This window comes from Actinia tenebrosa, unplaced genomic scaffold, assembly GCF_029948245.1.
Source record: "Actinia tenebrosa isolate PJP-AT-01 unplaced genomic scaffold, QUT_ActTen_1.0 PGA_scaffold11__36_contigs__length_13525064, whole genome shotgun sequence".
Classification (NCBI taxonomy): domain Eukaryota; kingdom Metazoa; phylum Cnidaria; class Anthozoa; order Actiniaria; family Actiniidae; genus Actinia; species Actinia tenebrosa.
The window spans coordinates 5,646,588-5,663,387 of record NW_028292571.1 but is presented as its reverse complement, the minus strand read 5'-3'; the positions used below and the strand labels follow the sequence as shown (position 1 = coordinate 5,663,387).

The 16,800-nt window shown below is 34.9% G+C and overlaps 3 protein-coding genes across 3 annotated transcripts; 2 read left to right on the top strand and 1 right to left on the bottom strand.

Annotated features, from left to right (window-relative positions):
* The first annotated feature begins 372 nt into the window (after window positions 1-372).
* Window positions 373-3,421, top strand: LOC116306764 (ribitol 5-phosphate transferase FKRP-like). Its single transcript, XM_031716859.2, has 2 exons — window positions 373-511; window positions 580-3,421. The coding sequence occupies exons 1-2, from the start codon at window positions 441-443 to the stop codon at window positions 1,178-1,180; spliced, it is 672 nt and encodes a 223-aa protein (XP_031572719.1). The 5' UTR covers window positions 373-440; the 3' UTR covers window positions 1,181-3,421.
* Window positions 3,422-6,574: 3,153 nt separating this feature from the next.
* On the top strand, window positions 6,575-8,365 carry LOC148912396 (uncharacterized). Its single transcript, XM_089027514.1, has one exon. It carries the CDS (start codon window positions 6,721-6,723, stop codon window positions 7,801-7,803), a length of 1,083 nt encoding a protein of 360 aa, XP_088883640.1. The 5' UTR covers window positions 6,575-6,720; the 3' UTR covers window positions 7,804-8,365.
* Window positions 8,366-8,425: 60 nt separating this feature from the next.
* Window positions 8,426-10,403, bottom strand: LOC148912395 (uncharacterized). The gene is made up of 3 exons (XM_089027513.1): window positions 10,230-10,403; window positions 10,053-10,115; window positions 8,426-9,242 (listed from the first exon to the last, which is right to left on the bottom strand). Exons 1-3 carry the CDS (start codon window positions 10,334-10,336, stop codon window positions 8,555-8,557), a joined length of 858 nt encoding a protein of 285 aa, XP_088883639.1. The 5' UTR covers window positions 10,337-10,403; the 3' UTR covers window positions 8,426-8,554.
* Window positions 10,404-16,800: the final 6,397 nt, after the last annotated feature.

Below are 16,800 nucleotides of genomic sequence, written 5' to 3'. Positions count from 1 at the left end.
GATCCTTATAATGAATAGCATTAGGTTTCAATACTGAAAATGTTGATATCATTTCTCTGGTCCCCCCACCCCCCTCCTCTCTCTCTCTCTCTCGCTCTCTCTTTCTCTGACTGTCTTCTGCTCTCTTCTGACGCCGTTATGATTATATCGATTCCCTTGGCAACACCAACAACGTCTAGGAGTAGTTTTCTATCCATGTGTGAAAAGAGGGGTTCTTAAAGCTGGCAACAACCTTAAAACTATACCGATATTGTAAATACATTTTATCTTTTATGACTGTGAACACGTTTAACTTCATGGCCCGATGGGCCTCCTGTGTTTTTGAATGTTTATCACAAGTGTCATTCACTATTTTTAGGACATACTGAGTGCCAGAAAGAATAAAAATTGAAGAGGTTGCAATATCCACTCATATATTCATAGTCGGTGAAAAACAAGCCATGTGTCTACCTAGAATTTCGACAAAACGTTTCAAGCAAATTAACGCGTATACGAAAAAACAGAAAATATGGTAACCATAAGGTCAATCAAGAAAATCATTTGCTGCGTATTTGTTTTGACTATGTCATTTATTTTCAGTACGTATGTGTTTTACACAGCACAACGACACGCAGACTACGTGCGTGACCGAAATTTAAAATGCATGCATTCAGTAGAAGAAATGGAACAGCTCCTCAACTTAACGTACGAGGTACACACAATTCTAGATTCACTGCACATCGATCACTGGCTTATGTATGGGTCTGTATTTGGCGCAATTCGTGCACAGGGACCACTTGCCTGGGATTACGACGTCGATATTGGGATTCGAGGAATACAGTTTCTAAAGCTAAAAAAGACAGATATTTTTGGCGCGTTTATAACTGCTGGATTGAGAGTCACAGATCACGTTGCCCGTAACGGACTAATAGGAGTAAGCAGACCTGGATGGAATCTTGGAGTGGATGTTTTTACCTTTTATGACTATGATGGGATAATGAAAAGACCCGGTTGGGCTTCCTGGTTGCTGTTTGTGAACTACGAATTGCATCACACGTTTCCATCTCGTTTGGTGAAGTCACCCCTGCCTGTAACCAAGTTTGGTTTCTTCAATATCTCAGTTCCTAGAGAAGGCAACGAGATCTTAAAATATTTGTACAGATTTGATTGGTGGAAAGTAGTTAAACCTTTAAGCTGTTGAAAGGATTTTGCTCCCCTTTTGAACAATGAATATCAATAATAATAATAATAATAATAATAATAATAATGATGATGATAAACAAAAAAAAATGAAAAACTATAGGATTTAAAGTTCATAATCTCAATGCCATTATAATAATAATATATATATATATTTTATGATAGAATTCAATTAACTATTAATAATAATAATGACGAAATTTATAATAACGTTAATAAAGAGATAATAATAATAATAACAATAATAATAATAATGATAATAACAATAATAATAATAATAATAATAATAATAATAATAGAACCGTATACGATAGAGTGCACGCACTAAAACCGTGAGCATTAAATAGTACTAATTAGTACTATTTCATACATTATAGTACACTCAACAAAATTACTCGACTCTGATTGGTCGAGAGGAGTACAATTATAGCGTTAATTGTACTCCGTAGGAGTACCGAATTAAGTCGCTATGGCAACACGGCCAAAACAATGTTAAAACAATTATTATCTATCATTTTGTACTTAAAAAACATATAAATAAAATTTTAAAGCCGTAAGAACTAATCTTTTTTATGCATTTCAGTTGCGCGATGGACTGAAAATCGGCTGCCAAATAGACAAAGATGAACTGAAATTTTGTTGAGTGAACTATAAACAAAAAATCGCACGATCTTCCCGTACAATTTGGAATTAATAGACACTCGAAATGTTTTGAAAGTTCTTTAATTGCACTCGCCTAAAGGCTCGTGCAATTACAAGAACTTTCAAAACATTACTCGTGTCTATTAATTTCCAAATTGTACTCGAGATCGTGCGATTTCCTATACGAATCCTTAGTTTTCTATTGTTTAATTATCCACTATTTAGTACTAAAAATTAGTATTTGTTTCACGGATTTAGTGTGAGCACTCTATAACCGCAAACAATAGAGTGCACGCACTAAAACCGTGAACATTAAGTAGTACTAATTAGTACTATTTCATACAGAATCTTTTGTTTTCTATTGTTTAATTATCACTATTTAGTGCTAAAAATTAGTATTTGTTTCACGGATTTAGTGTGAGCACTCTATAACCGTGAAACTTTAGCGATACTAAATAGTGCAATTTTATGCAAATTCTATTGTTTTCTATTTAATTGTTTAACTAGCACTATTTTGTACTATTTAGTAATTAGTGTTTCACGGATTAATTGTTTGCACGCTCTAATGGCAAATTAGCTTTATTATATCTTTTTTTCTGTCTTTTACAAGAGATATATACACCTACTTGCAAGAACGTTGTCATACGATATTAGAACATTAGTAATTTAGTGAGAAAGGAATACATTAAAAGACAAAAGAAAATGTTCAGCTTCAGTGATCTTCTTTTGTTTTTTAATGTAATTCCTATCCCACTAAATCACTAATGTTCTATATTCGTATGTCAACGTTCTTGCAAGTAGGTGTATATATAAATATGACTTCGATAAAAACTATACAACCACGAAAAAAGGGGAAAACAATGAGTACTGAATGCTACAATAATAATAATAATAATAATAGAGTGCTTTTAGTAAAAGCGTGAAACGCTAATTGCTAATTAGTACAATTTTGTACTATTTTGTTAAAAATTAGTTGAAGCGTGAAAATGAGCACGTGCGTCGAATAAACAAATAACAATACACAAGTGAAATGGTTTTAAAGTTTTTAATCAATTCCTTCGCGCTGCAAAATCAAGACACAAGACACATTTAAATCTAAAATAGCCACAATACGCAAGTGAAATGGTTTTAAAGCCTTTATTCCTTTGCGCTGCTGCAAAATCAAGACACAAGACACAACTAAAGCTAAAATAACCACAATACGCAAGTGAAATGGTTTTAAAGCCTTTATTTCTTCGCGCTGCTACAAAATCAAGACACGAGACACATCTAAAGCTAAAATAACCACAATACGCAAGTGAAATGGTTTTAAAGCCTTTATTCTTTCGCGCTGCTACAAAATCAAGACACGAGACACATCTAAAGCTAAAATAACCACAATACGCAAGTGAAATGGTTTTAAAGCCTTTATTCTTTCGCGCTGCTACAAAATCAAGACACAAGACACATCTAAAGCTAAAATAACCACAATACGCAAGTGAAATGGTTTGGCACACTAGAAGAATATATGCTACTTACTCTATTGTAGCTCACCTTACAAATACTCTGGCTGGATGTAAACGTCAATGAATGTACACGGCATTCAATATCACAAAAGTAATCATATACCTAGTCGTTTCGTTGCTTTTTGTACACGAGCGTTTCTAAAACGCGTTCGACTGCGCTTGACTTGATTATTCGCACAATCGCGGTTCAGTGATTGCACGTGCACACTATATTTACTAATTAAACTACTAATTTGTACAAAATAGTACAATTTAGTATTAGTAAAGTTTCACGCTTTTACTAAATGCACTCTAATATTATTATTATTATTATTATATTATAATAATAATAGCAATAATAATAATATAATATTATTATTATTATTATTATTATTATATAATGATAATAATAATAATAATAATGATAATAATAATAATATTATAATAATTTTATTTAAATAAACCTTAATAGTCTATGCATGTCTTAATAGAAATAGAAATACACTCGCTCCAAAGCTACTAAAGTTCCAATGCTTAATATTTTAAGATAATGATAAACAAAAATAAAATGAAAAACTATAGCATTTAAAGTTCATAATCTCAATGCCATTATAATAATAATTTTTTTTGTGTGTGTGTGATATATTGTCGGCCAAATGACTATGATATGCGTGGCACTCGTTACCCATCCATAATAATAATAATAATAATAACAATAATAATAATAACAATAATAATAATAATAACAATAATAATAATAATAACAATAATAATAATAATAACAATAATAATAATAATAACAATAACAATAATCATTTATCAACATGTGGACGGCCTGCGAGGGCTGTTCAAGCTGCTCACGCAAAACAATCACACGATCTTCCTTTTCTTTTAATTTCTCTGTTTTAGTTTTTTGAAATACGGACTCTGATAACAAGAAGCTAATATAAATGATAGCAACATATAATCATAAAAACTAGAGTACACGCACTAAACCCATGAAACAAATACTAACTTTTAGTACTAAATAGTGATAAATAAACAATAGAAAACAAAGGATTCTGTATGAAATAGTACTAATTAGTACTATTTAATGTTTACGGTTTTAGTGCGTGTACTCTATTGTTTAATTATCACTATTTATAGTGCTAAAAATTAGTATAAAACAAATAGAGTGCACGCACTAAAACCGTGAACATTAAATAGTACTAATTAGTACTATTTCATACAGAATTCTTTGTTTTCTATTGTTTAATTATCACTATTTAGTGCTAAAAATTAGTATTTGTTTCACGGATTTAGTGTGAGCACTAATAATTTTTAGCACTAAATAGTGATAATTAAACAATAGAAAACAAAGGATTCTGTATGAAATAGTACTAATTAGTTCTAATTAATGTTCACGGATTTAGTGCGTGCACTCTACTAAAGAAACTAATTGTGAACTTGAAATCCTTAAGTTAAATTAAAGATAGCTTGAATATATTATTGCAAAAGTTCTTGCTGATAAATATATTTAAGTGTTAATTCTTACAGTTCTAGAAGTTGTTTTTTTCTTTTTAATTTTGCCCTGTTTGGATTGTTTGTGAGCGGTTCTCTTCTTACTCTCTTGTCGACTGAATGAAGTTAGGGACTGTGCAATAATTATCGGGAGGGGGGTTCTAAAATTCTCCAAATTGGGCTTAAATTGAAGCTAAACCCCCCCTGTGCTAAACGTAAAATAACTTCTCACCCCTCCCCCTTTTGAAATGAAAAAACAATCAAACCCCCCCCCCCCCCCCATACATCATGATACATCGCGACAATGCAAATATTGTGAGTTGCAAAAATGAGGCCATTGAAATACTACAAAAGTGTGAACAAATAAAAACAAAGATAAGTGATCATGATGATAGCTTGTTTTCTAAAAGAAGTCGGAAACTCCAAACTGTACTGAGCTGTCATCATAAATTCAACTCAGTATAACACTGGACTTTATTACTACTGGTATTGAAAGAAACATTAGAGATTTGTTGGATAACATGGATAAAGCAATGGAAAAGTACTATGCTACCTATATGATTGGATCGAAACAGAATTCATCAGTTTCACGGAAGAAAAAAGAAAATAAGAAAAAAGCTGATAAACGCAAATCCAAGGCAACAGAACATACTTTAGGAAGGAAAGGGCATGTGTTATATTTAATTCCTTAGGAGGAAATCCTTCAGCAAAATGAACACAGCCCTGAGGTATATGGCATCCGACAACTTAATAATATTGATGAGGACACTCTACTAATATTTACGATCTCAAACTGACAAATCCTGCCTGAGGGATCTTCTTTCTTCGAAATGTTTTGTTGGGGATGCCAAGGAGGTTGTTCAGAGTTTCTGTTTTTATCCTTGACATAGCACTAAATATCATGAACATAAAGCTAGAAGAATTATTACAAAGCAAAACAAAAAAGACATGACATAGTCAGTTGTCTTATACTGTATACAGTCAATCAATGTGGCATAGCTTTACCACAGTACAGTATAGAAAGTTGTGACTTGTAACTGTTTTTAGTTACTGTTTTTTGTACTGTTTTTATTACAAAGGATACTCAGTTTATACATTATATTTCAACACATATGGTTATGAGGTTGCACCTGTGACAAGTTGTGTCTTTTATACAGTAAAAAATATAACAATGAATGTTATATGCATCTTTTCAATTTTATAGTGAACAAAATCCCAAATTGGCTTATGACCCCCCCCCCCCCTCTCCATACTTATGCAATTAGCTTCTAACCCCCCTACCCTACACTTCAATTTAACTTTTGACCCCCCCTATTAATTTTAGAACCCCCCCCTCCCGATAATTATTGCACAGCCCCTTACTGTATTCTCCACTAGTTCGGTGCCTTGCCTCAGGTCGTTTTTACCACAGGAGGCCCATACAAGCTTTGAGAGTTAAATTTAACTTAATTAACGAAATAAAAATAAATAAATAAAATAAATGAAAGCTAATATTTACTCACATGAAAAGTTTTATATGTCATCCTACGTTCATTAGTAGTGATTTCGAGCCATTTTAGTGATTTTTAAAAAAGGGGAAGAAAAAATCGCTAAAATGGCTCGAAATCACTACTAATGAACTAGGATGACGTATAAAACTTTTCATGTGAGTAAACATTAGCTTTCATTTATTGTATTTTTTATTTTTTTCGTTAATTACATTCAGCTCTCAAAGCTTGTATGGACTTCCTGTGATTGGACTGCCGGACACGCAATTGCTAATAGAGAGTTTAAGATAAGACCGCTACGGTAGACTACTACGGTTGAACGCGTCTGGTGAATACTGGATCGAGCATACCGTATGCGGTTCAGTGGTCGCAAAAAATGATATATTTTGATTCGCAACCGAGTGCTATCCGAGTGTTGGCTAGCAGAAATGTCGTTTGAAGATATAAGAAATGCAATCGTCATTGCCTTTGCTGATGGTATTTTGAGAGAGGATGAGTTCTTGATTTTATATGAAGAATATAAACCCTCTAATCCTTCTTATCCATTCTGGAAATACGACTCCTTTTGCTTGGATGACTTGAGTTCTAGTGAGTGCGAATCTAACTTCAGAGTCGCAAAAGAGGATATACCAGTGTTAGGGAACCATCTGCAGCTACCTGTACGCTTCGTTTGTTCTCAAGGGACTGTCTGCAGTGGATTAGAGGGCTTGTGCATGCTGCTAAAGAGATTGGCCTACCCTGGTCGGTATTACGATATGATTCCTACGTTCGCTCGTCCAATACCCGAGATAAGCATGATAACAAACACTGTGCTTGACTGGATTTATGAAACTCATGGTTTCCGTTTATCCTCCTGGAATCAACCTTTTCTCTCCAGAGCATCTCTTCAACGATATTCAGAAGCCATATTAAGAAAAGGCGCTCCTCTAACGAATTGTTTTGGCTTCATTGATGGGACTGTCCGTCCAATATGCAGACCCGGCTTACACCAAAACGTAGTATACAACGGACACAAACGAGTTCACGCGCTAAAGTTTCAAGCATTAGCACTTCCAAATGGTTTGATAGCCAATCTTTACGGTCCAGTGGAAGGGTGCCGACATGATGCAGGGACGTTAAGAGACTCGGGACTCTTGGGAACCCTTGAAAGAATAGCTTTTAACCCAGCAGGGAACGTTCTCTGTGTATACGGTGACCAAGCCTACCCGCTCCGCCCCAACTTGATGTGTCCCTATCGCGTTGGAGATGTTCCTGTTCTAACACCTGATATGAGGTCTTTCAATGAAGCTATGAGCTCAGTCCGAGTCTCCGTGGAGTGGTTGTTTCGCGATGTCTCGAACTACTTCAAGTTCATTGACTATAAGAAAAACTTAAAGATAGGATTAAGTGCAGTAGGAAAGCAGTACATAGTAAGTGCATTGTTCAGAAACATGCTCACTTGTTTGTATGGTAATACAACCTCTGAGTCATTTCAAGTTGAGCCTCCAACATTAGCTGACTATTTAGCATAAAGCGCATAATATCCTGTTGGAAACATTGCAACGCTCTTCTGTTTGTCTGTTGTTGTTTTTAATAGAATAAAGTAGGTCATTACACCCCTGAAATAGATCTTATTTAATTTGATACATTTTAGTATACCCCAATTGAAATTCCATCGGTTACATCTATTTTCTTGGGTTTATTAAGCCTTCTGGTAATACATCTTCATAATTACATTAATAATTGTTATATTATAATAATAGTTACTATAACCTGGTCCAATTGACTATTAAGCCTGGTTCACACGAGCAACGCAAGTGCAAACGCAAACGCAAGAAAATGGAAAGGTTTCCATTCTTTCATTTTTAACGTGTGAACCGTACCGGTGAAAACGCAAACGCAATACTACAACGCAAGCCAGTCCTTTCGTTTGTTTGTGTATTTGCGTTGCTCGGGTAAACCAGGTTTTACACTTTGATCAGTAATAAATATTTACAAATACTTAAAATTATTCAATATATATTCACAATAATATTATTTCTATAAGTTGAATAATGCAGTTTTGAATAAATAGCTTACATACGTAACACACGCATCTTGGTTTCTCATACTTTAGTTTTGTTTTGTGACTGATATACTGTACGGTATCGATAAAAGCATTTCTAATAGAACAAAAACACTAGCTAGTGGAAAGTATTATTAAAGTGCGTTTCACATTACATTAAGTAATGTAATTTAACATACAAATCCAAACAAGAACCGAGTGGTTTAAAAGGCAAAAACTTATTTTGCTAGTCTTTTGACAATGTCAGCCATAAGTTGCATCTGTTGCTGTTGCAATTTGTAATGTTCCTTTTGCTGTTCTGCTTGAAGACGCATTTCTTCTCTGCGTAACTCAAGATCTTGCTTTCGCAGAGCGGTTTCTACTTCTGTTTTTTCAGCCAAGTACTGCAGTGCTTCTGACCCTCCTTTTCTTGTTTTACGTCTTTTGGTCAACGCCTGCTCTACTTGGCCGTTCCCCTCTGAACCCGAATCACCACCTTCACTACCACTCTTTCTTGTTTTAGACCATGTTTCCATTGCATTGTTCCTAATGAATATGGCATTTTGTCTCTTTTTTTCCTGATTTTTTTCATCCCTTGCAACTTGGATCAGCGGAGATTTCATTTTTTCGACTATTTCTTCCAATATCATCTCATTTTCTGTTTGGTCATCAGGAGCAATGCCACTTGCAGACTCTTCATTCCTGCTTTTTTTCTTGAAGTCTGCCAACAATTTGTTGAAACGTTCCCTCACACTGCGTTGATCTCTAGGTTGACTTGAGAAATGAGCATAGCAGTTGATCCGTTCTGCTACTTCTGTCCACCTAAGACCTGCTTCTTTAGTCCCAGCTTTGTAGGCAAAAGGCTCGAGGGATACTATTTGTCGTAAAAGAAGTCTATCTCGTTCCTCTGTCCATCTAAATGTTCCACTGTAAATGAAATAAAAAAAGAAAGAAATTTTTTTTCATGCCCTAAACATAATTGAATACCAAGTTATAGTAAGCGAATGATTAAGTGCAAATATATTGTACCCATGAAATAGAGAAAGGGCTTCCATTACATCTGTGTAATAGTTTGCTGACAAAATCGCAAATTTAATTTAGTGCAATTTTTTTTACTGAACAAAGACTAGCGAGAACTAATTAGTGCAATTTCTTAAAAAGTGTCTCACGGATATAAGGAAAATACTCTAGCAAAGCACCTCTCTCAATATATTGCTCATAATTGATTAGTGCCAAGAAAGACAAAACTTTATTGAGCCGCAAATACAAAATTTCCTGCATAGAATGATAAAATTAGGAACAGAAAGAACGACACAAGAAGGAAATGAAAAAGTTTATCAACATAAGTTTTTTTTTCCAGTGAGGATGTCGCAAGTGCATGGTTGGTTTATTCCATGTTAGATGCAAATTAGTTGTTGTTAGTCCAGCAAAATATTTCATGGTTTTAAACTAATTGCATTCAAACAACAATAATGATGACAATAATAATAATAATAGTAATAACTATAATAACAATAACAATAATAATAGTACATTATTTTCCTACTTCGTTTCCTAAGTGTCGTGGGATTGAAAGTACAAATATAAAAATATTTTAGAGCGAACGCTTGTTGCAATTAAAATAAGGTGATGTGACAATCAACCCCAACTAAGAAAAACATTTTAATGGACTTTATTCTCTCTCTGCATTAACTCTTGTGAAAGAATTACAAAGTAGTTTTGATTGTTTTTACTTACTTATTGCGAAGAGAACCGGTGACATCCGACTCCACACGTGGAACATTGCATGGACTTGTGGAACTAAAAAATTGCGATATTACAGCGTGTTAAATTGTAGCAAGCTATACAATACATTCTCATAAATTTAACCTGATATACGTACGCATTTGCCAAAAACTCATGATAAACACTCACCAGTTTTCATTTTCTGCATTCGGCGAAGCCATGGCTGAAATAGGAAGCCAAAATGATACCGGATTCACGGCCAGCCACTGCATGCATGAATTTTCATCCATGCGCATTGAAACTCGTCCCAGATCACGAACCGCGTTCAACCGTAGTAGTCTACCGTAGCTGCCCTATCTTAAACTCCCTAATACTCCGTGTCCGGCAGTCAACTACATATAAACAATTGCGATTAGAATGTGGGTAATTTTATGATTTATCAACGGGTATATCGGACTGCCGGACGCGCAATTGCTAATACTCCGTGTCCGGCAGTCAACTATACCAACAATTGCGATTAGAATCTGTGGGTTTCCTGGTGTAAAGTCGTCTGGTGCGTCCCTCCGTCTCCGTCATTAGCCAACACATATCTAAATGTAGAGTAAAGTAGAGTGCTTTCATTTTGATATTACATGCAGTTAATGCATAAGTCAATTGAAACCCACACACCCCGACCCCCTGGAAATACCGGGGAATACCGGGGAATTTAACATTTGAATGGCGTTAAATCGGACATTTCCCCTGGTGGTCTGGGGCACATTCGCTGTTAAAATATAAAAACCATATAAAATCAAGACAATAATATAGAATATCATACCATATGTAAATTAAGCTATCTTTAATAGACCCCTTCACAGTTCCCTGCGCCATCTCGAAAGGTAACCGTGCCTTTGCATCGAAGCGAGACGAACGGTGAGCTTTGCAATGATAGAGACCTGTGAATAATTGTCCAAGGTGTTAAAAAAAAGGTCTCTATCATTGCATGCTCACCGTTCGTCTCGCTTCGATGCAAAGGCACGGCTACCTTTCAAGATGGTGCAGCATGGAACTGTGAAGGGGCCTATTAGGTTGTAAATACAGTTTTGTTCATGTATATATAATTTGTAATTTGATCATGTATCATGAAATCACTATAAGCCTTTTCTATATATTTATATATGTAAATAATGATAAATATCAATGATCTTGGTTTTTTTTTATTTGATATATATACCATAAGACACTATAAACACACACAAATCAGAGGCAGCTTTTCTGTTACTTATGCTTACACTCAAATGAAAGTCAATTTCCAGTAAACGCAGAGCAATATGTCTAACAGGAGACTACGTGCAACGCAGGTTGTATTTATGCCTAAGGGATGTTATGAATCATATCCCTTCCCAGTATACCATACTAATACTATGTCATATTATACAGTAGCTGGACTGCAAGTATACCACACTAATACTATGTCATATTATGCACCTGGACTGCAAGTATACCACACTAATACTATGTCATATCATACACCTGGACTGCAAGTATACCACACTAATACTATGTCATATCATACACCTGGACTGCAAGTATACCACACTAATACTATGTCATATCATACACCTGGACTGCAAGTATACCACTCTAATACTATGTCATATTATACACCTGAAAGAAAGAAAGAAAGAAAGTACCATCGATAAAAAATGAGAAAAAATCGATTCCACTTTGCCATACCTCCGAGACATCCGCAGAGCTGAGGCGGCGTATGGACTTCGGACCTGACGGCAATTAAATCCTTCTGCCCTTGGGTGTACGAATTACGCAAGAAAATGTTCTAGCCGAAGCATCAGGGAAGAGAACAGCCGGCCCCCAGACCATATCGGCTAGTCCCTTGCATCTCTGCCACGCACGGAATCGGTTGAAAATATAATGTTAAAAAGTCTAGTCTATTCGGTGCATTATTTTCACGGCTATTGTTATGCTGATTCACCTGAAACCGTGATCCAGTGGATAAATTGTTGTCGTTCAAGATACTCGAGTCAAGCTCGTCTGAGGAGGGTTAGTATTTGGACGGGTGACCTAAACATTATACATATTTTATTAAACAAGCTTTTGATACTGCTGGATTTCCTTGATATATCAAGCACAATTTTCTATCTATTAAGCAAAGGAGAGTATATGACTTGAAGTTCTCTAAAAATGAGAAACTGTCAAAACTTAAAAACTACATATGCTGGAAATTAAATCCACACTTGTAAACTAGTCTAAATTTATTTATTTGTTTCGTTTTGAGTTGAGTTGAGTTGTCCAAATTATATAGCTTTTCAATTATGAAAAAAGTCCTTTCAATGGATGTGAAAAAGTCTCATCCTCATGGTCTCGTGCTTAGTTCACATCCCTATCAACCCTTGAACATATTTGATCATTATTTTTTTAAATCTTTAATTAATTATTTATTAAATGTTTTGTTTGAGTTGACCAAAAATATAAAACTCCTTAAGGTTGAAAAAAGTCTTTTTAATGGATGTGAAAAATTTGCTCCATCATTGGCTCATGCTTAGTTCACATCCAGTGAAAGGACCTTTGAACTTCCTAATCAACTGTTGAACGATATTCGTCCAGTAACTTTCGTTTGATCTCTTTTATTCATAAATTTGTTTCTTTAGTCAGCCGAGTTGACAAAAATCAAGAGAATATTATTTCATATTCTCTTGCCAAAATATATCAGTTTTCCGATCGGTAAAGAGTCCCTTCAATCGATGTGAAAAAGTCTCACCCTCATGGTCTCACTCGGCCTAGTTCACATCCAGTGAAAGGACCTTTGAAGCTCCTTTTCAACTGCTAAGCAATATATGTCCATTAATTTTTTTAAACTATTTTATTTATTTATTTATTTGCTCTGGATTGACCAAAATATATAACTTTTCGATGATGAAAAAGAAGAGTTTAAGGTTTCTAAAATATTTCCCTTAATTGTTCTTTATCAAGATAAAAAGAAACTTAATGGAAGAACGAATCATGATGGCTTAGCAGTTGCTTTAAAGGGTCCTTTCACTGGATATGAACTTCTTGAAGCAAAATAATTATCATATGACTTGATTTGAAAAAGAGTAAAGAGGCCAGTCCAAAGAAGGCGTAAAACACAATCTGGTTTTCAAGTTGATTCAGAACAATGTAGAAAAAGGGATTGGGCTCCCTGTGTTATCTTTTTGCCTTCGTCGTACCACAGGTACTCCATACTTTTAAATAGTCAATAATAAACACACACATTTTTTGTCATATTTTTTGAACAAACATAAATATTACAACTCACGTTTTCTGTTTCCACTTGAATAGCATTGATACGGGGATACCTTGCAAAAGATCAATCCCTTTGAAAGACTTTCCTTTTACCCTTTACCGTATCTGTGGTAAATGTACGCCGCTCTTTTTTTTGTTTGTTTTAGCTTGGTATCTCGCATGACCGCAAGTGAGGAGTTTTAGAACGTCTATTTTGATTTCTGTTTCGAGAAAGAAAAGAAATAAGTGGAATAAATTCACAGATTCTTACTGAGTACCCTTTAAAGTTTCCTTCTTACAAAAGCCATATCATTTATCGATTTCTAAAAATAACTGCGTCGATGTAATTTTATAAGTAATGTTAGACTTTTCAGGAAGATTTTGAGTTAAAATACTGAAATAATATTTTTCCTCATTCCCACACTCCACCTAAAAAAGTCCGATCCAAGGGGTTAATCCAGATTTTGATTTTCCAAAATTTTGGATTTTGAGGCAAAAACTAAGAAATTCTAAAAGAGCAAGTGAAATAGGTGTCAAAGGGGTCATTTGTTTTGTTTTTGTCGCAAAAGGAAATGGTTTTTCGAGCATCAAAAGTATCCGCTCAAGCCACCATACAACATCCAATCAACACACCTTCTTCTTCCCTAAGAGACTGGGCACTACTTTTGGACATTTGGCGGTCAAAACTTGGCGCTTTCTAAATAGAAAACCAGACCATGCATGCTATAATCCAATGTGATCTCTCTTTTGAGCTGCGCTGTGACATTCACCTGCATGGTATCGCTAAAATTCTAAGGATTAATCCCCCTTTCTTTGCGGGGCTTTCATGGAATCTTAAGGTCTCCGTTATCCCAGGCTACCTGTCCTTAAGATCACATTTGAGAACACGGCACAGCAAGTATGAGCCTAGTCTAGTACCGGACTCCCTTTCTATCCGCTGCGACAAAATGGAAAATCGCGCGTGGAGAAAAGAATTTTTGAGCTTGTCGAAGCAAACAGAAAGTGAGGCCAGGACTTGATTAGTCTGTAGATTGAGTTTTTCACGGTCAGACAGGATCTACTCTTTATGATTTTTACCCCCGATACGTAGAAGTGATTGAAATTGAAGAAAAACGACTTTCAAATGGGTTTCAAAAGTAAAGGCAATATACATATGGAGAAGAATACATCCCGGGCGGAGAAGGACCCCATAAAATACAAACATTGTATGTAATTTGCGCTGTCAGGGGCCCATGATATGAACTCTACGCCCGGGATGTAGCCTTTTCCACAAAACATCCCATTCAATCACAAGTCAAGCCTGTAATCACACGCAGCCGGTCAAAAACGTTCAAAACTTTCGGTTTTGCTCGTGATTTCACTTGAGTTTAAAACTGGCGATTTTTGTGACAATTTTCGGAAATATGAAATCTTTTGTCTCATCCTTCAAAAGAGACATTCGTCTAGGGAAATCTTGGTATCCTGAAAAAAACTTTACAAGTAAATTCTTTACCATTATTTATTATGGACAAAATAACAAAAAAAATCGCAGCAAAAATCGCCGCAAAAATCGCTAGTGTAAACGGGGCTTTACATTCGAAGAGAGTACAAACCATATGGCCGCGATACAATACTAACTAGTTAGTACAAAATAGCACCAATGGAACAAATGAAAACAAAAGAAATAGATGTGTTTAGTGCTATTTCACGGATATGTGGATTGCCACATTGCACTCTTTCCTATGTAAAGACAAAATACGGCAAGATTCGTTTTTAAAATTGCAGCTATATACTCCTTGTGAATGGGTAACAAATTACAAATCAAACTGTGAATAAACGTAACGCACGTCAGGATTACAGCGCTTCTCGATCACAGGCGTGAAATCGGCGTACAATTTGCAATCGTGACGAAGTAGGTGAAAAAAGTTTTGGTGGACGTCAATCAATGCGTTTCCATGACATTCCTTAGGCACGTGCCCTTAAAAGCTTTGTGTTTTCCTACAATGCTTGGGAAACACTTTGATTGGCGCCCACCAAAACTTTTTTATGTCTCGAATTTTTTTTATGATTTCGCGCGTGTGATTGAGAAGCGCTGTAACACCTGAGAAACCAAACACCAACGCACGTTTTACATAAATAAAAACTGGCATGGCGATACAGTGAAAATAAAAACGCTGCAGAAAAAGTTATGTGATGGCGAAAGGAACGGTAAAACAATAATAAAAATAATACTTCAGTACAAGTGTACAAGAATCTTTTGGAGTGAATATCCTCACGAGAACTCAAAGCAACCAAAACAAGTCAATTCATACGTTTTTCAACCAATTAAGCCGTTAACGACATTGAAATAAAATAATAAATGGCACAAAACTTACCCATTTCTTACAGGCTCTATTTTAAAAAGGTTCTCTGAATACAAACTTGTCGTTTGGCTTTGGTAAAGCCGGGGCCCGAAGATACATTCCGAACCGAAGCAGGTTTGAATAGGAATGACAGATATGCTAATCAACTCTCATACATTCATTAATACCAGTGAGACCGCTGGAAAAAAAAAAAAAAAAAAAATAATAATAATAATAATAATAATAATAATAATAATAATAATAATAATAATAATAATAATAATAATAATAATAATAATAATAACGGTTTAATGATGACATATCTACAGAGTAGCTTTACATTCATCATGAAATCACAAAATAAAAACTAAAAAAACTACGAAATTACAAAAATTATACATATCGGATTAACAATATCAAAATTTTATCTTAAATCTAAAAAGATGGAAAAAAAGATTTAAAATTTAATGTTATTACTGTTTACGTAGATATGAATTCGGTGTTCTTAATGTTCATTTTCAATTCTTTTTTGAGCTCTTTCTTTCAAGATTTTATAAATTTTGTTTGAATATACTTTAAGGCTTGTTTCGTTCTTTAGTTCACAAGGTAATGAATTAAAAAGTTTAGCTGATGAGTCTTAAAAGGTTCCTGCTATTAATGGAACAGTAAGTTGGACTGATGAGCTAGACCTCAATGTTCTGATGTTTCCTTTTTGTTCTAACTTAATGTAAGATGGCCATTTTGTATCGTAGATGGCTTTGTGAGCCGTTCTTAATAGATGGAACTCAGTCCATTTTGTTACTCCATTTTCTTTGCCGCGCTATATACACCTATTTCATAAAACGTTGTCGGTTGGATATCTAAAACCTGAAATCTGAGTCCGATTGGAATTGTGGGGGACTGAGTATTTTCTCGTTAAGAATTCAATATACACTTACCCAGATAGTTTGCCAGCGCAGACCATCGCTCAAAGTTAATATATCAGTTAGTATATTTCCCTTAGCCTTGTACCACATGGTCAGGAAATAATTTGTGTGATAAAAGTTGTAAAAGGGAAGAAACTTTTATTCTTTCAGAGAACCATTGCATTCAGAAAGCAGACGTCGATACCAATAAAGTGCTATTTTCGCCGTCAATCAAACGCTATGAGCCAATCGCGCGCGGTAATTCTGAGATGA